Here is a 26818-nt window from a genome sequence, read left to right as displayed (position 1 = left end):
AAAGTATGATCAGCAATCTTAATAATGTATACTGAAACATTCAATGGTTATGTATTGCCTAAGGTGATCAGATTATGAAGGCATATTCAAGCTTGGAGTGAACGAGTAAACAATATATACCCCCTACAGTCTCCAACAAATGAAAGCATCTGGGTAGACTTAACTGTGACATCATTTAAATGATCGATGACATCTAGATTTTTTTGAAAACGTACTCACAAATCCTTTACGTTAGTGATATATTGCATCATTTCACCATCAATACTAACAAGTAACACTTCTACTAACGATTTCTGCCCTCTCTATAAAAGCTAACTAAGAAGCAATTTGACATATTTCGAACGAGCTTGCTCTTCCTACACCAGTCCGTAAGTCTGTTTAAATCATCCTACTAGAGATATTGATCCCTTAAGCAATGGATTATCCATCATAACTGTAAAGTCATCAGCAAAAGTCAAGACGTCACTGTTTTGCAAAGATTCAAAAATCTTATTTACAAATGTATGCGTGTATGTGTGTGTGTTACAATCTTGGCATTGGTTCAAACTAAATAGCCAACATCTCTTGGTTATTTACAAATAGATTAAAGAAAATTGGTGAAAAGTGACCACCCTGTGGGAGTTCTAAGGTGGCAATAATTCCTTCAGATCCAAAATAACCCACTTTAACCATCTGTTGATGTCTCAACAAAAAACTACCGATTCAGCCAAAGGGCAGCTCTACCAAAGTTCAATTCAAATAATCTATGCAAAAGAGCTCAAATCAATATAAACTGAGCCAACCTGTTTAAATTTCCCAAACGCATTAATTAATGTATTCTGATAAAACAACAAATTTGTGATCGTCGATCGCCCAGTAAAAAATCCATGTCGATCTTTAGTGATTAAATTTATTGAAATCAATAATTTTTTATAATACATTTGCAGGACTTCAAAGCTCATCTGTATTTATAAAAAGAAAAACTTGTAAATATTTTGGCAAGCGATCATAACAAGTGTATGAATGAAAATATAAATGAATAAATAATGCTGTGTGACAGGCGTTTGTTGATTTTTTTTTAGTCTTGGCACTCGTAAGACTTTTAAAACGATGGGAACTATTATGCATCTTGCATTATGTAGAGGGTTTTGAAAAACCAAAATAGTATTTTTTTTCTGCAGTGGATGTGCTACAATTATTTTTTGTAGAGATAAAAGGAGAAACATTTGACGACTACGAAAAAGCTGTTGAAAAATTTTAAAATAGCACCGAAAACTTTGAAATTGCTCTAAGTAAGGAACTATAGGGAATATAAAAAATTGAACGATAATCAGCAGAGGTTCAGCTATAAGAAAAAGACACGGTTCAAATAATCAGCTGAGGTCATCAATTTAGTGTTCTTCATAATTTAGAAAAGTGTGTTTAGAAGAGTGTATCAAAAGGGCTGCTAAAAAGTTATTCAATATTTACGATGATGATCTTGAAATTACTAGGGGCAGTAAATTCATTTAGTTTGTAGCCTTGATTAATGTATTTACAAATGTACATTAATATATTGATCAAAAACCACTCGAATCTTAGATTCGGGCGTATTGCAGAGATTTGTGTTCCCTTAAAGACATTTTTACATTAAAGTAGGAAGTCGAAAACGACAGTAACATAGAAGTAGCAGTGCTTGACCTAATTTCCTACATTCAAGTCAAATTTAATGATGCATTTATCTTTACTCTATAATCTGGAGTCTAGGTAGGTAATATCTGGACTCTCGTAGGGCTGGACTTAAACTTGACTGAACTAAGGCATTCTATACTAGAGATAATAGTATTTTGTTTTTGAAGGTGGTAGACAATGGTACAGTTAAAACATCTTGTCGAACTTGCATTGTCTTATTTATTTAATGTAACACCATTGTAGTATTTTACTGTAAATTTTATATTAGATGGAAACGAACATTTTAGATAAAATATGTAAAACTATTATATTTTAAGAGTTATCAGACTTAAATATAAATCCCTTTCTTCAGACAGATTAGTTCTACAATAATCAATCTATTAATTAAATTAGCACTAGCTCAAACAATAATCAATTGGATGTTGTTTGATACAGTGGACCGTAGAGAGGGAAGTAACTTATCTAGCAAGAAAATAGCTGAGATTATTATTTTATTGCTTTATATCACCACATCTCTTTGACTCCATTAGCTTTATCTTTGAGGATGGTTTCAAGTTCTGCAGGCTTTTTAGGCGGATAAATATTAAACAGACTTAAAGAGGCTTAACGTGGTTTAAGAAGAACACAAGTGTTCAATTGTCTTATTTATTAATATATTTATCCAATATTTGTAAAGGTATAGTGGATACTTTGATAGGAGAAGGCGTTTTTGGTTTATATATCTAGTTGCTTGGATTATATTTGTCTTCCTGGATGAACTCAAGGAACACGAATTAAGAGAAATTACATAGAACAGGTAACATTGGTATCAAATGTAACGAATAACATGCAGTAAATATTCTAGGTACATTTAAATTACTGACACAGATAATTCCCACAATATTTCTGAAATGTGTGAACAAATATTGTGCATTTAAACGGTAGTAATCGGGTTAATTAAAAAAATAATAATAAAGGTGGCAAACAATAACTTTGATGTTAGGGAAAAATTAGATGGTTGCAATATAACCGGCTTCACTGAATAGTTTTACCCATGAAAAGGGCTTGTCGCCTCCACATAAATGGTGGAAAGGGGGCGCGGCAATAGTTTTAGGTGGTATTTTAGTAAAGGTCAAGAACGAAAAACCTTCTGCCCTGAATTCAAATTGTCCCGCTTTTTCAAATCTAGGTAGGGCGCGTCAAGTATATTTTAAAATTTACGACTCTGGTATATGTACGATGAAATAAAACTTTTATTACTCCGAATAATGATTCGTCCTTGCACCAATTAAAAAAAATTAACACGTATGTCATATTATTTCAACAAATTAATATTTATTGTTTATTTTCACGAACGTTGCAGTAAAAGTTCACAATTTCATTCTCTAGAAAGATCAAAGTAATAAGATTCCAGTAGGGAATTAAGAACGTGCATTCAATCTCACTATTTCGCATGTCTTATCCAGATTAAAATCAGTTATTTTCGGTTGCCTCGTTATGACATGCAGATGGTACGCATACGGACAAGTTGAAATCATTTTTATTTCTGATTTGTTTCCTATAGGTGCTTTTTTAGATTTATATGCCCTAATTACTACACAGTCAGGTTTGTTTATAGTAATCACAAAAAATGGGGCATCTGCATAATTTTTGAAAATTTATAAATAATATTTTAGCCCGCAGGTTCTTTTCGAATTTATATACAGAAAATCATAAACACATATTGGCACAGAAAATGTAATGTATTTTAGAATTTATAGTGGTGAATCATAAATCTAGGATTAAAATTAGGAATTGATACAATCTTCTAAAAATAGGGCATCACTAGATTTAGAAATTTAGCAAGATAATAACAATGATTTATATAATGTGATAGAATCGTAAGGTATACTGAAATATATAGGCCACACCACAGCAATTTTTTTTCTGATCAGTTAATATTATTGTAAATATTTTAAATGGACCGTATTTACTACAGCCAGGGTCTATTATATTTCGAAATCTGCTTTTTATATTCATAAAATTATATAAAAAAATATAATATTATCAACATTTTTTCATATGTACATGCTTCATAATTAGATACATGAGACAAATGTACGAAAATTAATGTTCAGTTTTTTCATTATAAACCATGCCATTTTTCTTCTTCTACGAGGTTCAAATTGAAATTATGTTTTTGTTGTATTGTGTCATAATTTTATTGTAATTTTCCGTGATACTTCAGACTGAGATGGAGATGTAGTTTTGAATTTAAAAATTTTATACTTCTTACATCATAACCTATTTCATGTCATTAATAGTGCTAGGATTACTTGGAAATATTTTTTTTTAGTAATTCACCCAATTACATAGAAAACATAATTATTTATTACCGTTGTTTGTGATAATTTAGACTGGGATGAGGATGTAGTTTAAAAATTTAAATTTTGTATTTTTCTTATTTTAACTTATTCCATTCCTCTACTACGTTTTTTTAAATTGTTTTTTGTTTTATGTAGTTAATCCAATTCCATATAAAAAACATCATTTTCTCTACTGCCACCGCAATTTTAAAGAAATTGTGTTTTCACAATTCCTTACTTTTTTTGTTATATCCCTTTTTATTTCTCTACTACTGCCAATATGATCTGGTTGTATATCAAGATTTGTTGCATATATATTTTTCTGTATTTTCTAGTGTCCTAGGCCCAGTTATTTTTGAAACTTGATTTTTTTTACCTTTAAATATTTATTTACACAAGAAAATATAGTATTTTTAAGAACTTTTGCCATAAACTATAGAAGAAAATATTACATAACAACTCTTTTTTAGCTTCTTATTTTAAATTATGTCGATTATTGCAATCTGTAAAACATAAACGATTTTTCTTGTCTTTCTTAATAAACAAAGACGTTCCAGAACGAGCACTAATTTTTTACTGTATCCGGGGGATTATCTTTACGAAGAATGATCTATGCGCTGTGTCCGATTTTTGTTGTAATTGCGATTATTTTAAAAAATAAAGCTTTCGGTTTTTGCGAACCGGTGCTCCTTTCTTGTGAAACTAATGAAGCTGCAACCAGAATTAAGTTTATTCATATATAAGATTACCGCGTAAGAGTGTAACATATTCAAGGCTCTCAATACCATGGCTATACCAGTTTCCAAAAAATCTATTGAAGTAATCTCGTGGACTAACACGGACCTCGACAACATCATGACGAAGACGAGAACCAAGATGACTCCAAGCCGCAAACACCATCCTCGCGGTGAGGGAGGTAGAAGACTTATAGATATGATACCTTCACAACAAACAGGCCATGCTGTGAAGAACGTACTTCGACCAGCGTAGTGAGGTGCCACCACTTCATCGAAATGTGTGCCTGACAGACAAGAAATCCACGCCGCTAAACTTAGCAAATGAGGAGAAATTAAGAAATATGCCGCAAGGAGGAGGATCAACGGGCATGGCAAGGATGGGCACTGCATGTGAGACATCCTTATAAACTCGATCAATCCTTTATCAGTTTTATATAAAATTGCTTCAAACGTATAATTAAAGATACAATTACATATTGAGAAAGAGCTCACGATAGGAGATTAGGTGTAGAAAGTGTAAAGAAAAGTCAAAGACAATCTAACAAATCACAGCAGTCTGCAGCTTGTCGGTGCCTTGCCCAAACCGACTATCTACATCGGCATAACTAGGTAGCTGCAGTGATCCAGCTGTACCTATGCTACAAGAAGGGATTTGTCATAGGACTATTGAAAGCACGTTACTGTAAATACGTATCTACGGCAGTCATTTACACCGATAAGAGCTTCTTCATCGTCACTATAATGACGAGAAAAGGAAGTACACCGAGCTGGCAGCTGAGATCAAGAAATTGTGGAACCTGGGCAAAGTAACCACTTTGCAACTTATCATATTGGAAGACGTTGGATTGCACAAGAACATCCACCTTCTTATACAAAAAGCAGTCATCATGATTTCATCAGGAAATAATAAAGGTACATATGTGTTAATGGTTGATCTGGTTAGAAAACCAAACTTTTTTTTTTGTTTCTTTTTTTTATTACTTATATTTTTAGTTAAGCACAAGGTGGCTTTGGACAATTCAGTGAGAGATTTAAAGTGAACTGTATTTATGTGATTAAAAGTAAATGTGCAAAGGTCGAAAAACCAGCCTTTAAAGATCCTTACCTTAAGGTGTCTGTATCCGGCTTCAGCAGGCCTGCTCTGGACTTCTTGGGTCTTCTAATTCGGGTTTAATCACTAAGAGTGGTTGCGGGTTTGATAAGTAAATCACGATCTGTGATGCGATAAGATTAAGACAACAATTGCGGAAATAAACGTATAGATCACGACACTGGAATCAATGCGCGATGATGAAGTGCTAAAAAGGAAGTCATCTTCTCTCTGGTCTCCGTTCAGCACAAACCAAAGGAATTTGGAAATTTAAAGGCTTATTTAATGGTACACGCGCAAATTTTTTGTTGTTAAGAAAATATTAATTAAATTGGTTATAATAAAAGGAGAAAATTAAATGAAAATGGTAGTTTTAATTTGGAGAGAAAAACAAAGAAATATTATAAAAGAAAAAAATTAAACTATTTGGACGTTCACAAACTAAATGTGAACGATCAAAGCGCAATTTTATTCTACCGGCAGAGGACAAAGCTTGACCGCGGGCCTTTTAAAAGTGCCAGTAGAGGTTTTAACTTTAACTACTCTTACAATCACTACCCGGTAAGTCTACAAAATTCGCCCTAGCGGTCATTGAAGTGGCGAGATTTGGTCTTGTTTTATGACAACAAGTGACCCAGGTTGTAAAGATGGGGAAGACTGATGCCATTTTGTGCGCTGGTGAAGAGTATGAAGATACTCGTGATACCATCTAGACCATATGGTTTGTTGAAAGCGGGTTAATAACTGCCAATGAGATAACCGATTAATAGGAATATTTTCAAAACTTGGTTCAGGGGGCGCTGTTAGAGGTTCCAACAGCAGAAAATAACCGGGAGTAAGAGCGGCTAAATCATTAGGGTCCAGACTTACAGGAGTTAATGGTCGAGAGTTCATTAAAGCTTCAACTTAAGTAAAGACATTTATAAAGCTCTTCATAGGTCAGGATATGATCTCCGATGACTCGAACTATGAGTTTTAATTAATTTAATATTAGCCTCCCACAAACCTCCAAAATGAGGTAAAGAGGGTGGATTGAAATGACTACTAATCTGGTAATTAGCGGCTGCATCACGAGCAAATGAATCGAAAATTTTACGAGCTTTTACAAAATTAGTGCCGCAATCACTATCAATATGTTCACATCGGCCTCGCCGACTAGTAAAGCGTTGCGACAGGAGACTAGCTCTAAATGAACGGCTTTAACAGACATACAAATGAATAAACACAAATAAGCTTTAAGAGTTTTAGAGCCTCGAGTGCGTGACATCGTGATAGTGAACGGACCAGCATAATCAATCCCTACATGAAGAAAGGGTGTAAAGTAGATGTTGGATTGGTTTTCCAACAAGTAATGCATTGCGACAATATTGTTCGGATCGTTCGTTAAGCAGATAAGATCCAAAACCTTTGAAGCACTAAAAAATTAACCGTTTGGACTCCAGCATGGAGATATTGAATATGAATAGATTTAATCAGTAAATCTGTTAAACGAGATTTAGAAGGCAGGAGGGCAGGAAACTTTCGGTCATACTCAATAGGTGCGTGACCTAGCCGACCGCCAACTCGAAGAATATTGTCGATATCCAGAAAAGGTGATAGTTTCAACAAGTTTTTAGACAATTTTTGACCTGTTTGAAGAGAATGAATCTCATTGGCAAAAGAAAGTTCCTGACTGTGTTTAACAAAACAAAGGCTAGAACAGTATAGCTCATTAGAAGAAATCATTTCCAGGCGCTTTTGTGATGAATTTTTGCAATTATAATAAAACTGAGGAATATAGGCCAAAATGCGTACCGATTTAGAAAAATATGAATTTCGATCAAGAAGACTGTCAAGAAAATTTGACTCTACGACCGTAGCCAAAGTTGTGACAGTGCGCTCCTCCTCAAAAGGCATCAGCAGAAGGTAATGTAGTTTCAACATGATTGTGACAAGGAAATTCAGAATTTTGTAAAATAGGAGCGGTCCACCATAAAGAACAATTTACTAGTTCGGAAGGCAGCATCCCCCGGGAGCCCACGTCAGCAGGATTGTCTGCAGACGGAACATAAAACCAAGAACAAACAGTTAACAATAATAATAAACCGCCTTTATTTATATGATCCAAAAAATACAGCTAGGAAATGTTATGCAATTCAGTGGAGAAGTCTAGCTTAAGCCTACTCTTATACCTAACCACTTTAGTACTTTAGTATAAGTTATAATATATGTTACAAAATTGGCGATCAAAGGATAGATAAATAAAGATATATTCGAGTATTAGGTACAAAAATATTAAAACATCTAAAATTATAGCCAAAGACATTATTATATAATTTAGAAAAACCTAAATAAAAAATATTAAAACAATTTAAAGATTGTATAACGAAATAAATACAATAGTCTTAAAGCTGTTGACTGACGAGCACTCTTTTAAGCTACTAGGTAGAACATTATAGCAGTTGGCTGCATTATAACTGAAGCATTGTGACTGAGATATCATGAATAACAGAATCTTTATTTAGTTTGCCATATAAGTATTGATGACTATTAATGACCTTATTATTTCGAATATTTATGTGAAATTCAATATTTTTTTTGGAGTTTTAGCCACCCAAGTGACATGCACTCCCACCTCTCAGATGCAGTCAAATTTTGTTAGGGCTTCGGATCTTTTAACCTCTGTTAACTAACTCTAACTTCTAATAGAAGAACAAGCTAGAGAATCACATATTAGGTAATCACAAAGTCTTAGTTTAATCTGGGTGGAAAGCGAAGTATTGTGTATATAAGGATTCCTCGTCGTTAATTTACAAAAGCTTTTTTGAGTAATCATTAAAACATGTATTTAAAATATTCAGTTACTATTAAAAATAACACTTCGATTCTTGTAGGAGTGGCCATAATTCGACTACTACCAACGTTCAGATTAAGAGAACGTGAGAGAGATTCAATACTACTTTTATACGGCTTTTAGTTTTTTTTTTAATTATATCGCGAAAAAACGAACAATAATATACCAGGTGTGTGGTCTTCCACGTGAAAGGTCTATTAGTAACATGGCTACTCTTTATGGAGTACGGCAACATCAAATGATTTTAAATTTGGTTTGCAATTTTGCCTTAAAACATAAATCTTTTAATAATATTTATCATTTGATTTAATTTTTTATTTAACAAAGTATACGAGTAACTTTGCAATATGCCACAGGCAATATTGAAATTTTGAATACGTTCTAATCGTTGATCGAAAAAAAATCAATTTTTCAATCAATGTTCATGTGCCAAACCGGAAGTAAATTACTACAAATATTTGGTATAACAATTATTAAGTTTTAATTTAAAGAAAATGTCAACTTGGGATATGTCTTGCTAAGAAACATAAGGTTTCAAAAAAATTAAGAAGGTTGCTAGTTTTTATAGAACACTTTCATAACCAGCTGAAGTTTTTGATAAAGTTCTTACTTCTAAAGTACTGAAAAAACTGTTTTGAAACGATTTTCAAAAAAAAATTAAATTCAGTAATGTGACACAAAACTCGTGACTGATAACTAATCAATTTGAGGATTTTCCATGATTACTAAAATGAATCATAGTGGTTACTTAGTGGTATAAAATAAGATCATAAATTTAAGATAAATTTATCATTTCAAACATATTTGAGTTACACAAAACAATCATCAAGATAGAATGATCGCAATTTGTTTGTTTGATATGGTTTCTAGTAGTCTCATTATAAAATGAGCATATTATACGCTGACAGTATAGTCTCACTCAGCTAGAAGTCTCTAAAGTTGCGCCACGTTTTGTATAATTGCATGTAATTTTTTTCATAATTAAAATGTCTTTTATAAATATATATTTAACATATACTTTTTTACTAAGTATTGTAAATATATTTTTTTTATTATCTTTAATACATATGAAAACTTCATACTTACGTATATTTCAAAGGCTTTATACTTCTGGGCAGCCGTTCATCAACTTCATTTGCCGACATACGAATATCCTCTTTTTGAGTCAAAGACGCCACTGACCGGCTACTATTAATCCCATCACACCCCCTGGGAACTAAAAAAAACACCACCAATCCTGCTAAAATTGCCAAAAGTAATGCACCGATCGCCATTAAGGTGCAAAGGGGTTTGGAGATTATTAGGTTCTTTCCCGCAGGTTGGTTCACCGTGTATTTCTTCTGGTGGGAATTGTTCTCGAGGTCCGCGTTGGTCGGAACGCCTAAAGCAAGAGATATAAGTATAAAAAAACTGAATGAAATATATATCAAGAAAGGAGTAAGTGAAACAAATCTCTGTTAGGGGGTGAATAAAGTTAATAAATTGTTGACAAAAATTGACTTATTATTAAAGGTGTCATCTTGCCATTATTAAAGTAGACGTATTTGTTGACAGATTGACTCTGTGATACACTGTAATTGTCTTTCTGGTTTCCTTTAGGAACTCTTTCTTTTATATTAGGCCTAAAGAACGCTACGAAATAGGAAATAGAAACCTGTAGAAAAAGATAGGATAAAATGTATACATAATTGTCATAATTGTTATACAGAATTAATAATATAGAATTAAATAAGTTTAAGCATCAGTTAACTTCAAGACAGTCTGTAATGACGAATGATTATAACTATCATCGGGCAATAAGTTAGTAAAGATATTCTCGTAGATTTAAGACTGAGAAGTATAAATACTTGGGAATTATTCATTGCAAAATCTGATAAGCGTGGTGTTAACCGGTCTTATCTTCAAATGATGCTAAACCATATTATAAATAGTTTCTACTTCGCAACTTGCTGAAAATCAACTCAATTGAATTAGTCGGATTGTGTGTGGCAATGTTCTTAATCTGAATTATTTGAAATACAAAACAGCTCGACTTGCTGCTATTCTTATAGCATGCTCCTCGAAGGTTTCTATAAGAGCAGCTCAATCCAAACTTAAGATATGGTTTCGATATGTCGATGACACTTTATTATTTGGGACAAATGTGATATAAAGCAAGCAAACTTTCTGGAGCAAATTAATACCATTAGTCCAAGCATGAAGTTCACGATGCAGTTAGAAACTTAGTCAGCACTACTCTTCGTAGATAGGCAGACTTCTGAGATTATAGAGACATCAGTCTCTCACAAACTCACACACACAGGACAATATCTAGAAAACAACTTCAATTATCCTGGTTCAACAAAGGTGGGAATCATTACAACCTTGTATAGGAGAGCAATCATAATATTGAAATACAATGTTAATCTCAGCAGGGAAATATAAAACATCGCTAAAAACTAACAAAAACAAACAAGCAAACTAATGAAAACTATTAAGTTTAGGCAACTGGAGGATCCTACAAGATTTTAAACAAATATCTTTGGAGAAAATCAGGAAGACCAAAAAATTCAATATCAAGACTGCCTATATTTCGAAGACTACTAGGTACCAAGACCTGTGCATACCAAATCCCCTATGAAGGTGTAAAGTTATACATAGATGAGATAAAGCGACCACTGGCAGTCAGAATCAATCATCGAAAGTGAACCCGAACGAGACAGATGACAGGTTTCCAGACCAGGAATTGCATAACACGCTTGGTATAATGGCCACAACATACATTGGACAGAAGCAAAGATTTTGTGCAAGGAGCAATATTGCAAGAGAAGAGGATTCCTGAAAGCAAATTACATTATACTGCGCTTCACGCATGACCAGACGTTATACACCTCTAGTATATAAACCTGTAGATTAGTTGTTGTTAGTTTACACTTGCTAACTGCTGGAGATTAACGTAGAGAGATTCCCAACTGAAACATCATGCTAAATTTGAAGTAAAGATAATCAAGGCAAGTTCGACAATTTGATTATACCACTTTACCAATGTCTACCACTTTCAGATTCAGATTATTAAATGTGATTGAGCTTGGTTTACTCCTTAGAAAAGTGATATAATTCAAATAGTGCAGAATTGAAATTTACTGCAGTAAAAGTAGCATGTAAAGGCCTACTTTTCCACATGATGGCAGAAAAAGGAATTTTTCAAATATCTTTAATTTTTCTCGTGAAGAAGTAATAACAAACAGCATCGTTATCTTTAAATGTAATTCATTCAACTATGGTTCAAATTCTGTAATCAAAATAGATGAATCTCCGCATTAAGTTTTTTTGTATCAACATGACAAATAACTAAAATATTTATTTATTTATTTCAATATACGGAGAGCCAGTTTACAAAAACAAAATAGATAATACAAAATACTACATAATATAACAATATAAATATATAAATACAATACTAGAATTACAAAAAGAAAATATACCAAGATAAAACCTCTGAAAAAAGAATCATCAACAGGGCTAAAAACTTAACACTATCCAAGGAACGCAGGTTAAAGTGTAAGATTATTTATTTTTGATTTGAATGACCGTAAGCCGCCGGAAAATGTTTCCAAACTATTTTCATTAAAGAAACGCAAAGTCCTAGTCAGTGGAGAAAAAAACCCATAGTTGGTCGAATGAAATGGTAAACGAAACATAGAAGAGTTGATCGTTCTTTGATAGGTGTTAAAAGAAATTGCTTCCAAGACAGTAGGACAATGATAAACCATTTAATATCTTATAAAACGTTAAAGCATCAGAATAATGCCGTCTGACATCAAGATTAGGGAAATTAAACTTGACACTGATAGCATTATAGTCGATGTAGTAATTACGAAAAATATTAACTTCAGCTCTATAAGCAAGGGATCTTAAGAATCTCCTTTGTACAGCCTCAAGGCGTTCAATATGAGAATCATAATAAGGGGACCAAATTACAGACGCATACTCAAGCAAGGAACGTACCAAAGAGTAATAAAGTAATTTGAAATAGTAAGGTGAAAGATGTATACTATTTCTAGTGATAAAATCAACACTACGCATACTCCTGTTAATAATATCCAATATGTGCGGCAAAAAAAGTTGGTTTAGTATCGAAAAGAACACCTAAATCTTTCACTGTATCAACTGACTTGAGTTCGTTATTGTTGATTGTGTATTGATAATTAATAATTTTATTAGAACGACCAAACGAAATACATACACACTTCTTTACATTCAGTTCCAGACTATTACTATTACACCACTCAGCAACACTATTTAAATTCAATTGAAGTAACTCAGCATCAAGATATGGCTCAATGGCTTTATTACAGTTTAAAATCATCAGAAAAAACAAGATGTTTTGAATGAACAATTACATCACTCAAATCTCTTATGAACAAGTTAAAAAAGACCGGTCCAATATGTGAACCTTGAGGCACGCCTGAAGATACTTCAATACCAATAGAAATATAATTACTTATCCTGACCAACTGTGTGCGACCAGTCAAAAAACTGACAAAATTCGACCAAAGTCCTACCAAGGCCCATAGCCCCAAACTTCCGAACCAGCTGTTCATGACCAACCCTATCAAAGGCCTTCGAGAAGTCTGTATACACACTATCGACCTGTACAGACCTCTCAAAAGCACCAATCATAGTGGTAAGTCAACAGGTTAGTCACCGTAGATCTACCCTGACAAAAACCATGCTGATGATCACTAAGCAATCGCCTACAGTGCCACGAAAATCGCACAGAAAACAACCTGTCAAACAGCTTAGGAACTACAGACTGAATACACACACCTCTATAGTCACAAATATCAGTTCTATCGTCATTTTTATAAATTGGTGTTAAAAAGCTTACCTTCCAATAATCAGGAAATTTGCCTGATGTCAAGCAAAAATTGAAAAGGTGATGCAGAGGCTTACTCAGAGTGCACACACAGTTTTTAAGAAAAACAGATAGGATACCGTCAGGGCCAAAAGAATTTTTGTTAGGAAGGCGTAAGATTTTATCAAATATGTCCAATAAAGGAAAAGAGATGCAATTTAAATTCAGACTGTAATCAAATTTATAGTCAGGAGCCTTCCGCACAGGTTGCCTGTATGTAGTTTCAAAATACCTAGCAAATAAGTTTACAATATCTTGAGCAATACCAGCAACCTCGGCTTCCATATGCGTGCTATTGGGGTATGAATCAGACCTACGTAATCTATTAATGTGTTTCCAAAATGAAGAAGGATCGTGAGAAATTTCAGTATTTAATCTTTCAATATATGACCTAAAACATTCATCACGAAGAGTTTTACATTTATTCCTCAAATTTGAAAAATTAACATAATCCATGGGATCCTTACTATTTTTGAATTTTGTGTAAGCAATCTTTTTTTGAATAACAAGATTCTGTAATTTTCTACTAAACCAAGTGGGAAAATTAGATGATTTAAAATGTTTAATTGGAACAAACATCTCAATAGCAAAATAGAGAGCATTGTAAAAAATATCAATGCATTTATTAATATCCTTTTGATTAAAAGCAGTATCCCAATTCATGCAAGCAAGGTAATCATTAATGGCAACAAAATCATAATAATAAACATCATACTTAAGACTAAAATCACAATTAATAGGAATACTTATTTCATAAGCAGGATGGTGGTTTGATGCCGGTGATAAATTTTCAGTGGCATATATGACTTCAACATTTGACAAACTTGAGAAAAACAGATCAAGAAATGTACCAAACAAATTTGGCAAGCCATTCACCTGCTTAAGATTAAGATAGTTACAAGAACTACATAGCACATTTGCAGATGTTATAGACTCAGCCGTCTCAACATGCAGTCCATTCACAGAGTTCCTCCATACCGCATGTGGCAGATTAAAATCACCACACAATAGAATATCACAACTAGTATGAACACAAGATCCATGGATGTAGAGGCAAATTTCTCATAAATTGATAAAGGAGAAGCAGGAGGGATGTAGACAGCACCAAAAATTATATTTTTGTCACTGCATGATACTAGTACAAAGATGTGTTCCAGGGTTGAATCACTGGTCTGTAATAACCTAGCTTTCAAACATTTACGAACAGCAATCAAAGTGCCACCACCCCTTTGCCTCCCCGTATTTGTGTAATTTCGATCCTGACGGAAAATATTGAAGTCAGTGAACCTCAACTCCGAGTCTAGAAAATCTTCATTAAGCAAAGACTCCACCAAAATTACAACATCATATATGCATCTGTTGACAGCATTTCGCAAATCAGCTATTTTAGTTCGCAAACCACCCGCATTATAAAAGTATACATTTAGTTTTTTGGAGTTTGCTTAATAACATTATTCCTCTTTTGTTGGACCACCTTAAGAAGGCCATTAAAATATTGTATGCATAAGTTCTGTTCTGTACGTGAGCGCAAAGTAAGTTCTTTATAAGCATTTTTTATTTGCTTACGTTGAATAGGTGTTAGGTCAGCTTTTAGTTTAATTTGTAAATTATTAAGTGATTTACGATTTTTTAAAACAGAGGATGCCAGCTCACTATTAGGGAAAACCACTCTTAAAGGTCTCAATTTGTCTTTGTTCAATTTGCCTAGACGATAGGCTTTAAAACTTGGACAGGTAATATTTAGTCTTAGAAAGCACTCAGTTACATACTTCTTGTCGTGATCTAAACGAACTTTAAATTCTTCGGCATTACTCTCAGGGATATCATAAAAAATAACATTCTTGGATCTAGAAGCTCTTTCGTGCGTTTCCTCGTAAATCTCTAATTATAAATATTGAATAATAATATATAAAGGCTATGATATAGGTGTTTCTAACCTGCGCTTTTATTATAAATTATTATTTTAATTTCTAGGACTGATGATGCCTTATAGTCAAGAACCAAATGCTATGGCTAACCATAATATAAACGACTATTTTGGTCGTGCACTAATGCAAAACAAATGAAAATGTGGTCGTATATCGACTTTGTAGGTGTGAACCATAAAGCCTTGGCAATATAGCAAACAATTTATTTTTTCTATTTTTGTAAATGATTAGATACTATGCAATTAACACATCACAAACAAATTGAAGTGGAGCTATAGGACAATTAGTGTTATGGGAAAATAATTTTAGTTTAATGCTCTTGTTTGTCTGCAGAATAATGATTAATTAGTAGAAATTGATATGACTTTTAAGTGTCATAGATACGGTTTATGTTCATATCCCAGATGTCGTTATTTTGCTTAAGTTTATGTTGGTTTTTAACATTCTTTCGGAAACTTTGAGCGAATCAAAATAAAAAACGGGATAAGTAATGGCATAAACGAGATAAGTTACTGTTTCAATAACAAATTACGTTATATTAAAGTAATTGATTTTTGTTTAATTGAGTAGCCAATTTAATTTAATAAATTAACAGGGCAAATAGGTCAAACCAACTTTTCAAATTTGCCTTTTTCTCCCTAATCTTAAAATCTTAGAACATTGAACGGCTAGATTTAGCATTGCCGCGGAACTATGGGCAGTTTGTTTGCTTGCAACATCTCTGATGCAATGATGCCAAATGCTTATGTAGAAATGGCAAAAAAACACACTTTATAATATCATAAAAATTTGTCACTTATTTTGATTTTGCACAAAATAATACTATTCCTCTTTAATAAAATATGATAAGATATTTTATTAAAGAGGAATAGTATTGTTATGTGTATTATTATATAATATATATTATTATATGATGTATAAGATACTATAAAAAAGTCAACATTTAAAGTTTAATGAACGTAGATAATATATATTTGGGAAAAAGGCAACAACATCGCAACGCCGCTCAATCGCATTGTTGATTTCACCGACACAAGTAATCTTTACCAGTGACGTCGTCAAAAAATATTTACGTAATAAATATTTATTATTAATAGATTATGCTTTAAATTATAAACAATATTACCATTTATGAACTCTTTTATGCGTTTTTTAACGTACTTTATTAGAGTGATACTTATCCAATAAAACGCATTTTTATGGAAATTAAATATTTTATAATTATTATAGATTTCTTAATATGTTTTTATTATTCTACGTTTATGACGACGGTTGGCTCTTGATATTATGTTATGACAATATCGTTATTTACTTGTGAAAAGATTGGCTTAAATCGCCTTTTCCCCATGGTGTGACAGAAACAGCACAACTTTTTACTAACAGTTCACAAAAACACTGAAATGCGTCTTTTTTCAACCAAAAACTAAAGAAAAAACAGAACTTCACAAATGCCGAATGTAAACACAAAGCCGTTTGTCAAGATGACATCAGCTTATGCCTGCGGTGTTGCCATTTCAAATTTTTTAAATGCTGTTTTAGGAATAAGAATGTTAATATTTTGTTTTGTTTTGAAGATGTTATTTTTGCGCTTAGAATAACATATATCTATTTCTACTTTTTATTTTTAATCCAAAATCGAACATCAATAAGTTCAATTAACATTATTATATATGTTAATTATAGCTGAAAATTTCCTCTTTAGAAAATGCGTGTAAACTTGACAACAGAGAATCGATGTTTGCAAATCAAATCTGTTTGTAAATAAAACATCCCCCTTGCCCCTGTGCACATGTTGAACTCAAACAAAGTTGTTGTGTACTAATTGTAACCTTTTAAAGTTCTAGTTGTTTCTAATGTTTTCGAATTTGAATTTTTGTGAAAACTGTAAGTAGTGCAGAAGAGCTGTATTAAAAAAAATATTTGGAATAACGTTCTCTACAGTTTATCTTATTAACCCGGAACTTTGGGCAGCTTATTTGTTTTTGTTACTTAAGTGTAAACGGAAATAAACCATCCTCTACTGTATTTACATATATAGTTGTAACCTTATATATATGAAATGAAGAAAATGCTGCTTTGAAAATTTTTTGTTTTTTTTGTCCCGGCATTGACGTCTTCCCTTACAGTTCATTTAGATTTATTTTTATATACAGAAAAAATCCACAATAACTTTCTAAGATTACCTTTTAAAAAGCTTTAATGTAAGAAAGGTAAGAATGGCGTTTTGATTAAATTAAGTGAAATTAAATTATCTTTCAGACGTAAAGAATACCTTTACGTGAAGTTAAAAAATTAGTGGAAATTTTGTGTCCTCGCGAATATTTCATATCAAATCGTTATTATATGTTTTATATATTATTTCGAAATGTTGGAACAAATAAATTTAATAATAAAAAATACAGGTCTTTATTTTTGAAAAGGGAAAAGTGATGATGGTCTCAAAGAACTGAAACGTGGGAGCTTAAAAATGATGTCACCACGAGAAGATCGTTTGTCGCATAAAAATGTTCTAAAAAAGTGATTTCGCCAAGTAGAATAAAGCCGGTAAAGATATAATTAAAACGAAAAGTGAGCCTCTAATTCAGGACATCCTGTACGTATTGTTAGTAGTAAATATTTTACGTCCAATCAGAAATAATCTTAATAGAGAAATATATTTTTTTGATATTATATGCAATATAATATATTGCATATATACTGCAATACATGCAGGGTTTCAGTGATATAATTGTTAGTTTCCCAATGAAGGTGAATAAAGGAATAAAAAGAGCATGTTCAGGGGCGTAGTGACGCTTTCATAAAGGCCTAAAAAGTTGAGTATCTAAATACTTATTTAAAAAAATAAACATGGCAAAAACACAAAGATTAAATTGATTTTTTCGCCTTGATACTCGTAAAAGTTAATTCTATGAAAGTACAACAGATACAGAAATTCCCGCAAGCCATGCCCCCCTGCAATAAGAAAAATGTAACAAGCGATCAAAATTCCAGTAAAAATATTGCAAGAACGAAAATTTTTCAATTAAAATAAATTCCATTAAGTAATTGACCCAAAATTTAAACGTTCTCTCTAAATTAGTACAACCAATTAATATTTATTAAAATTTGAAAAATTTATTAACATCTACTGTTTACAACAGCTATTAGTTTGTCTAGTGAAGTACGAAATTGTCAATCTTCCCTTGTCGTTTTTTAAGAAACTCTGAATTTGTAAAAAATACAAATTATTTACATTTATATATATTTAACTAATAATTTACTAAATAAAATACATTTTTTATTTAACATGCAAAACATTACTTGTGGATGAAAGCAAGCTCCTTGGTGGTTCTGGGACTGAGTTTAAAAAAATCGGTTTTTAATTAATATTTTAAATATCTCTTATCTAATTTTAGAAATATTTCACAATGTTCCCATCTAGCTAGGAGGTTAAATTTGCCTTAATCATACATAGTAATACAGTTGCAATTAGAAGTTACTTAACAAATCGTAGGCAGGTTATCAGACTATGTAATTTTCAATCTAATGAATTTAAGGTAGGTACCCTATGGAGTTCCTCTGGATGAATTAAATAGGTTCCCTATGGATGAATATATATTCTAAGGATAATGGTACTTGCTTTTTACATAGTTACTATTTTTTTATTTGCAGATGGTGTTTTATTGTAGGTTTACACATGATGTTGATTGCGTCAATATACAACTGGATCTGGACATGCTTGCAGCTTGGTGCAGCAACAACAATATAGACTTAATTATTAAAAAATGCCACTCCATAATTTTTAGTCATGCTGTAAATTATATAAATTATGTCTATCCTATTAATGATAGCTCTCTTGAGTTTATGCCTAGTCTGCCGTCCAAAGCATAAAGGTGGTTAACTCACATTTTATGTCAAAGTTGAGGTTCTTAATATCAATGTATTCTTTATGGAATTTTACGTGTCACTATTTTTTTTCATCTGACAAAAACAAGTATTGTTCATTAATAATATCGATGCAAACTTCATTATGAGAGAATGAGATAATCAATATAAAATGAAATAGTAACACTTGATTTTTTCGGATTTAACGTAAATGCAATTAGACACTTTTATGCTTTGTACGGCAGAAGTATGACGGATTTGGGAATTATGTTGGATTTCAAACACAGTTTTTCTTCACATATTGTGACTACTGTTTTAAAGTCCCTACAAATGCTGGGCTTCATAAGAAGATGCACAAAAGACTGAAACTCTTCATTTAATTAAGCTTCTCTACTGCATCTTAGTTCGTCATCATTCAACCCCTAAGTATAATAACTATATTCAACTGGTTGAGCAGGTTCAGCACATGTTCCTGAAGTGCACTGCTTTTATGAGAAATATTCGACCTACTACTTTGGAAGCACGTAGGAGCTGTCATGACATGAGAGTCTTTTATAATATTTTACATTGCCAGAATTCTTGTCCTAAACTTCTTGACAGGATTAGATTACATGTACCATACCGACAAACCAGTCAAACACATCCTTCTTATATCCCTTCCCATAGGAATAATTATGGCAACACTCTTCCATTAGGATAAGTAAACTTGCAAACTAGTACTCAGCTCAGTTGGACTGCTCTACTGATCGAAATCAATATCTCAGACTATTAGGAAGTGATGTATTATGGGCTTCTGTGTATATAAATAATCTAATGTATATAAATATTTTACTCGATTTTTACTTTAATTCGTTTAACAAAAAATTAATTATTCCACCAACTTTTCTTGTAAAACGTCAATTTTTTTAAAGGTCTTAAACTAAAACTTTTTTATTTTTAGAATTGTTTTTCTATCACGCTTTATTTTCCAGAAAAAAAGTCACTAAACTGGATCATACATTATAATAATAATAATAAGTTTATTTATATTAAATTTCACAATATTAGAACTCAACAAATAAGGTACCATAAATAAACGATTATCCACAAAAGGAAAACCTTGTTAGTGGAACAACAATACCATAATAATAACAAAAAAAAAGAAAAAAAAGAATACTTCTTTTATTTTAAAAATAGTCATAATTTTCGCCAGTGATTCAAATTTTTATTCAATTATGAAAACCAATTTTTTGTTTGATAAAGTTTAATACCCCGTATCAAATCTCTATATTTTGGAAACCATGAATTTCCAGATTTATATTATTATAGTTTTTTTCTTCATAAAATTAGCTCCTGAAAACACCATTAAATTTTCCTCCCGGAATTACGAAACACCCTATGATTAATGAATAAAACTGCTTGAATATTTAGTAAGCCACTTCACTCTAAATTCACGCTTGAAAACCGTATACCTGCATTATAATATCCAACCATAATTATTCCAATAAATTACAAACAAAACCTATTTAAATCCAAATTTTCAAAAACCAACTGTAATTTATCAAAATTTCGAAAAAACAAATACAACAAAACGGTGTCAGTTCCCACCTGTCATCGTTGACGTTTTTTTTCTTACAAAGTTAATTGGAAATATCCCACGTTTTCGATGTCAAAACCGACGTTTTCTTATTTTCTTTTTATCGATGCACGACGAAACGATGCAATCTGAGATGCTTGCTGTACGCGCCGCGACGCCCGACTAGGCGTCTAATCGTACGTCCGGGATTTCGCAAAAATATGTCCCGTGAGTTATTGCGTGGAGGCACATTATTTCAATGTACGTAATTTGATTGTTGAAAGTAACATCAATAATTAATATAAATAAAAACAGAATAGGTTTTGTTATGTGAAATTTTGTTCAATCAGAGAAACACAGGGTGGCCTATTTCTTAGCCAAGAAATGTTAACCATGTATTCTACTATTATTCTAAAATGCTATTATTATATCTATTTTACTTCCTCTTTGGGATATAGATTCTTAAAATTATAAAAAAGCAGTTTTTATCTATAACTTTTACACTACTTGATCCATGAAATTTGGGACATAGCTTTCAAGCATCAAGGAGTACTTTTTGCATATTTTTTTCAATCTATCCTTTGTAAAAATAAAAAGAACTCTTGAAATGCTCATTTCATTTGGAGCAAATTCGACCTCTTGACTTTTTACCTACGAGGGACAGTTACCAAGTAAAAAAATAAACATATTCTTATGCATGAAAAAATAGGTAAAATCTAAGAGCAATAAAAAGCTTTCCACGGTTTTTGTAGCAATTTTCTAAGATTATACAAATTCACCACACACACAGACAAGTGTGATTTTTAGGATAGAATAATTAAATTAAAAGACGTAAATGACAGTTCTAGTTTCCAATTTCTCCCTTTAAAATACTTCTTTTCAAAACACAACATAACACAAACACTTCAAAACACAAACACACAAGCAAAATCGTAAAAAACTAGAATATCCTTATTGTATTAAGCAAAGTGTACCCCGTAGAAAAAGAAACTATTGTCAGCTTCGAATAATATTAATATTTGATGGTTGTTACTAATTTATCACAGTGACAAGTGAGGGCGTGGTAATTAAACTAAATTTTCATTAGTTTCTCTTTAACAATTAGATTACGAGTCAGAAATAAGGCTGTATTAATTTCTGTTATAGAAAGGCAAATGAAAACTCGGCGGAAGCAGCTAAAGATAAAGAAGAAAATTTCCAGGACGAAGCCATACGCATACCTCAGTATGTGTCAATATGCACCAACGATTTAGAATTTATGGACTGAATACTGAATCTGATGAACGACAAAATAGTTTTTATTCAGAAAGAAAGCAACAATAACATGATTCTTTGTGAATGTGATAGAAATCTAACAATAAGCAGTCGAATAGCAGCTCTCACTTTCTCACTCGAAGACACTTTCTTGTAAGTCAAAAATTCTTCACATTTTAAATCGATATGTTTACCATTTGCAACCCATCTAAGGTTTAAGGTGATTCATCCAAGGTGATGAACAGGGAAGGTTATTTTTTTACCAATGGATTCTTTATTCAATTGAGCAATAGATTTTTTAAGTACCAAATTATGGACCAATCAGTCGTGTTTTACTTGTAGGGTTGTTGTAAACTTTCATAACCAGCATGTATGGGTTCATGAATATCAACATGCCATTTGGCTAAGAAATTTACAAGTAGAATTTAGTGTTACTGTTTGGCTAGGAATTTGGATCCTATTTTTTGTCAAACAAGTTAATGGTAAACATTGTTTACAATTTCTAATGGTAGAGCATACCAATATGTGGAAAAATATTTCACTAGAATCAAGATTAACGGCTTGGTTTCAACTTTACGGTTGTCTAACCCACGTTCATAGAAATGTTAGGAACTGATTGGATAACAATTTTTCAGAAAGGTGGATTGGTATGAGCAGAATAAGCCAGTAAGTTGGCTTTCACGGAACCATGATATTACCTTCTTAGATTTCTTAAATTTTTGTACTCTTGACTTATCGGCCGCATTCCAAATACTTGCAAGTAAGGCTCGGAATCAAACTCGGTTTATTCGAATATTCAAATATTCAAATATTCAAATATCGAGTTTTTGCAAAAAAATGTATTCATTTTAACAAATATTCGAATATTTGAATACTCGAATATTCGCATATTCGAAACACGGCACGGCGTAGTTGTACTAGTTGTATTTGACTCTGGTTGTGTATAAAAGCGAACAATTAAGTACTGTATAAGGGTTAATTTTAAATTAATTGACTTAATTAACAGTTAGTCTAGTAGTAAGTCAATATGAGTTCGAAAAGCAAAATTTGGCAATATTTTAATAGAACGGATGATCGCGTTGAATGCAAATTTTGTTTGTATAATGCCAAGAACAAGACAGGAACAAGCAATTTATGGAATCACTTAAGAAATAAGCATCATTCACAAATCATTGTGTAAGTATCTCTTGCTCGATTTGAGTGGTTTGACCACTAAAATGTATTAGTAATTAGTATTACTGTAAATAGTATATTAAAAAAGCTGGACGGAAGGCGACTGGAAAAAATCGATTCGCACCGCACTAAAAAGTTTCAATGTCTCTATTTTTTCTATAAGTTTACACAGAAGCTTGGAATTGATCGTATTTTTATTAATACACATTAGACAAAACAAAATAAACTTTGAAACTCCGATACTAATTGTAACTTGCGCTCTATTATCGTTTAAGTGTGAAATTTTGGTATTTCTTGAGAAAAATGCAAAAATTGCCATAAAAAATTTATAAACAAATTTCGACCTACACATACTTAGCTTAAAATATTTGAAATTAAGTCAGCTATCCCCCCTTAAAGGATTGCATCTAGCTTCCGGACACCCTGTATAATTCTCCCCATACTAAAATTCTGTATCTTTGAATTGACTGAGTTAATATATGATGTCACTTTTATCTAAAATTTATAAAATAGACATTAAGTATGTATATGCGAATTAAAATTTCGTCAAGGTATATCCCAAGATATTTTGTATGAGAGGTTTCCTTTATTTAAATATATCTATTAATTACTCAAGTATTCAAATATTTGAATATTCAAATATGTTCGAATATTTGTATGAATATTCGAGTAGTGAATAATTCAAATATTCAAAAAAAAAACGAAGTGAGTATTCGAATACATAATTTTCTAAAATCCCTACTTGCAAGTAATTAAGAAATCGAAATTTAGCTACTACTACTAATTATGTGTTTAGCAAAATGGTAAATACTTTAAACATCTTTTTTAAATTCGTATTTGAGTGTTCCTGTTAACGCTTTTTTTTTAAAGTACACGTTTTGTTTACAAAGATAGTCTTATTAATATGTACATATTAATAAGTACTTATTAATATGTACCATATCAAATTTAAGGGATTTCTTCATACATAAGAATGTATTTTTTTAAGCTTATGTCCTAAATATCATAGAATCATTTCAAGCAGAGTAAAAGTTATAAATGAAAAACTTTTTTTTCTTATAACATTAACACCATATATCTCGGAGAGGAAGCATTTACCGACATCTGTTTATATGACAAAGTAGGGTCTGGACTCTGGATATTCTTCTAAAAACCACTATTTCATATATTTAATTTAATGCTAACATTTTAATATTTCGACTTTGATATATTGAATTTTATTTATTTTATATACTTATTGCTCATTAATTGGTTTGAAAATAATAAAAAATGATTTAAATATTTTCAAGCACTGATTTTAAAAGAGCTATCCACGGAAGAATACTAAAAAATGGTATGGTTAATTTTCATAAAAGTTTTTTTCATTTTTCATCCTGAAGAGTTGTCGATTCGTAATCAAATTCTTTTAAATTCTATAGCCAGCGGATAAGATTTTAAAGCTTATCGATCCATGACCAGTACAAAATGTTTTTTCAACCTGTAGAATGAAATAATAAATTAATCTTGGTATTTCCAGATTCACCCACCAGAGGGATATAAAAAGACTTTCTTTTACTAATAGCGTATGTTAAATAATCGTATCAGTCATTTTAAAGATCTAGTTTTAAAATCACTGAAACGATAAATATTTATTTAAAATCAGATCCCCAATTACCGTTCAGTAATCATGTGTACAAAAATTGAGCAAATGTTTATCTTCATTAGTTATATAATATTAGTTTATAATAGTATATATAATATTATCTTTTCTTATTTTTCTTATTATTGCTTGTTATTAATTTCATGTACAAAGGAAGATTATAGATACGCTACAAATACAACAGAATAAAGTGATGCATATTTTGTTAAATTGTGGTAGATATACAGTGGCTTAACATCAAAAAATGCATTGAAGTAGAGAATGACATTCTAATTTATCAACTGACTATTTGAAATCATATCGCGTAATTCGGGAAAATCTGCATTAACATAATTTACGATCACATCAACATTTTAATATTTCAATGGTAAGAACAACTACATTGGAAAAATCATTGTTTTATAATGGAATTCGCTCGTTAAATGTGACAGAACTTTAGAGGCTTTTTGTAAGTCTTCACACTCAGTAAAAAAGTTCCGTGATTTTAAAAATTTCTTGACTTAAGAAATAAATAATAAAAGAAAACTTTTTACTACGAGCTTGTGATATTATCGATTCCAGACCTAATAATCATTGATTTTTGATGATACAATATTTTCCTTATTTGCTAAGAAATCAAAATACCTCAGCAGTGATTTTAAAAGCTATTACTCAATCTAGAATATGTAAAACAATTTTTTGCTTGTTTTGGCTTCTATTTATCTTCATTTTCAATATTTTTTGATTTTGGTCACGTAAAATGTCATTTATCCTTCAGTTTTCATCTCAGAAATAAAAGAACTTAAATAAGTAAAAGTCAGAGTTCAGAGTATATACATTGTGAATATTTAAAATTTATATTTAAATAGCTAAAAAAAGTGATTACTGTATTGAATTTAGACCATCAGCCATTTTTTTTATAATTATGAGCATTAACAAGTTTTGTCAAAAATTCGAACGTACTCGATAATTATTTTCCCGGATATTTAAGGAAACTTGCTATTTCCAGTGCCATATACATCTATTTCTTTTTGAAAATTAATTAATAAAAAAAATTAAGTAAAAATATTTTTTCAATAAACTAAAAGCTTGTTTTATTTGGATATTCTGAAAAAATATCGATTCAAAAAAAATATGTTACATTTGTATAGAAGCTGTAGAAAAGGCATTTTTATTAAAAAACTCTTTTGCTTTTAAATTTAATTTTTGACATATTTTTTGAATGGTATAAAACAGTTATTTATGTCACAAGTGTGTAAAATAATTCTATTTTTGTGAATGGGAAATTTGTCAACAACAATCCTATGAATAAAAAAAGGGGATTTTACACACGTGCAATATACACTACCGAAGAAAACATTAAAAAAATCAAAAACACCAAATTACTTAAAATGTGTAAGAAAACGTCAAAAAAAAATTTGACAAATTATATAATGAATGTCAAATAAATGTCAAATTACTTAACAGTCTTTTCAGACATAAGTGCGTAAAAATTCAAACTTTATAGACCCTGGGAAGTAAGTACTTTACGCACAGTAGTAGAAAAATATGTTTTTATTATCATGATAATTTTAAAAAACAATTGTAAAAAATATAGTCAATATTTCATAACCGCCATAACATTATTATATTTATAGTAACCTGATCTATGTAACTGTCATGACATTTAATGACTCTGACTCATATTTATATTTTAAATAAAAATTTGCATTTAAATAGATTTTAATTTTTTATGTGGGTGAAAGTTATGACATGTAGTATACGTGACTTGGTGCATAAATGGGCGATTATTGCTTTTCTTCGAAAAGTCATTGTTCAAAATTCGCGATGAATAAATTATGACTTTTTGAAATAGTCATCTTAAAAATTTAATAAAATAGTTAAATTTAATAATA

The 26818-nt window shown here is 31.2% G+C and overlaps 3 protein-coding genes across 10 annotated transcripts in view; 2 read left to right on the top strand and 1 right to left on the bottom strand.

The window, feature by feature from the left end:
* Nucleotides 1–26818, bottom strand: part of LOC126734338 (aminopeptidase N-like) — a 110407-nt gene that overhangs the window by 27651 nt on the left and 55938 nt on the right. For 6 of the 8 annotated variants that reach the window (XM_050437918.1, XM_050437916.1, XM_050437913.1 and 3 more), the window contains one exon: nt 9721–10015. In XM_050437918.1, coding sequence (XP_050293875.1) covers nt 9721–9908 — 188 coding nt within the window. In that variant the 5' untranslated portion in view covers nt 9909–10015. Of the gene's footprint in view, nt 1–9720; nt 10016–20774; nt 21059–26818 lie in introns of those variants that run through there. The other 2 variants (XM_050437915.1, XM_050437914.1) reach the window with 2 other exon arrangements.
* LOC126734340 (aldehyde dehydrogenase, mitochondrial) overlaps nt 20234–26818 on the top strand; it is a 144077-nt gene continuing 137492 nt past the window's right edge. The window contains exon 1 of the mRNA XM_050437920.1: nt 20234–20237. The gene's annotated coding sequence lies outside the window, so the exon portion shown is untranslated. The remainder of the gene's footprint in view (nt 20238–26818) is intronic.
* The window catches only part of LOC126734342 (homeobox protein Hox-B1), an 82551-nt gene continuing 76688 nt past the window's right edge, over nt 20956–26818 (top strand). Inside the window, exons 1-2 of the mRNA XM_050437922.1 lie at nt 20956–21139; nt 22025–22285. Coding sequence (XP_050293879.1) covers nt 22158–22285 — 128 coding nt within the window. The 5' untranslated portion in view covers nt 20956–21139; nt 22025–22157. The remainder of the gene's footprint in view (nt 21140–22024; nt 22286–26818) is intronic.

Source organism: Anthonomus grandis, chromosome 3, assembly GCF_022605725.1.
Source record: "Anthonomus grandis grandis chromosome 3, icAntGran1.3, whole genome shotgun sequence".
NCBI classification, from domain to species: domain Eukaryota; kingdom Metazoa; phylum Arthropoda; class Insecta; order Coleoptera; family Curculionidae; genus Anthonomus; species Anthonomus grandis.
This window is presented reverse-complemented; position numbering and strand designations above follow the sequence as displayed.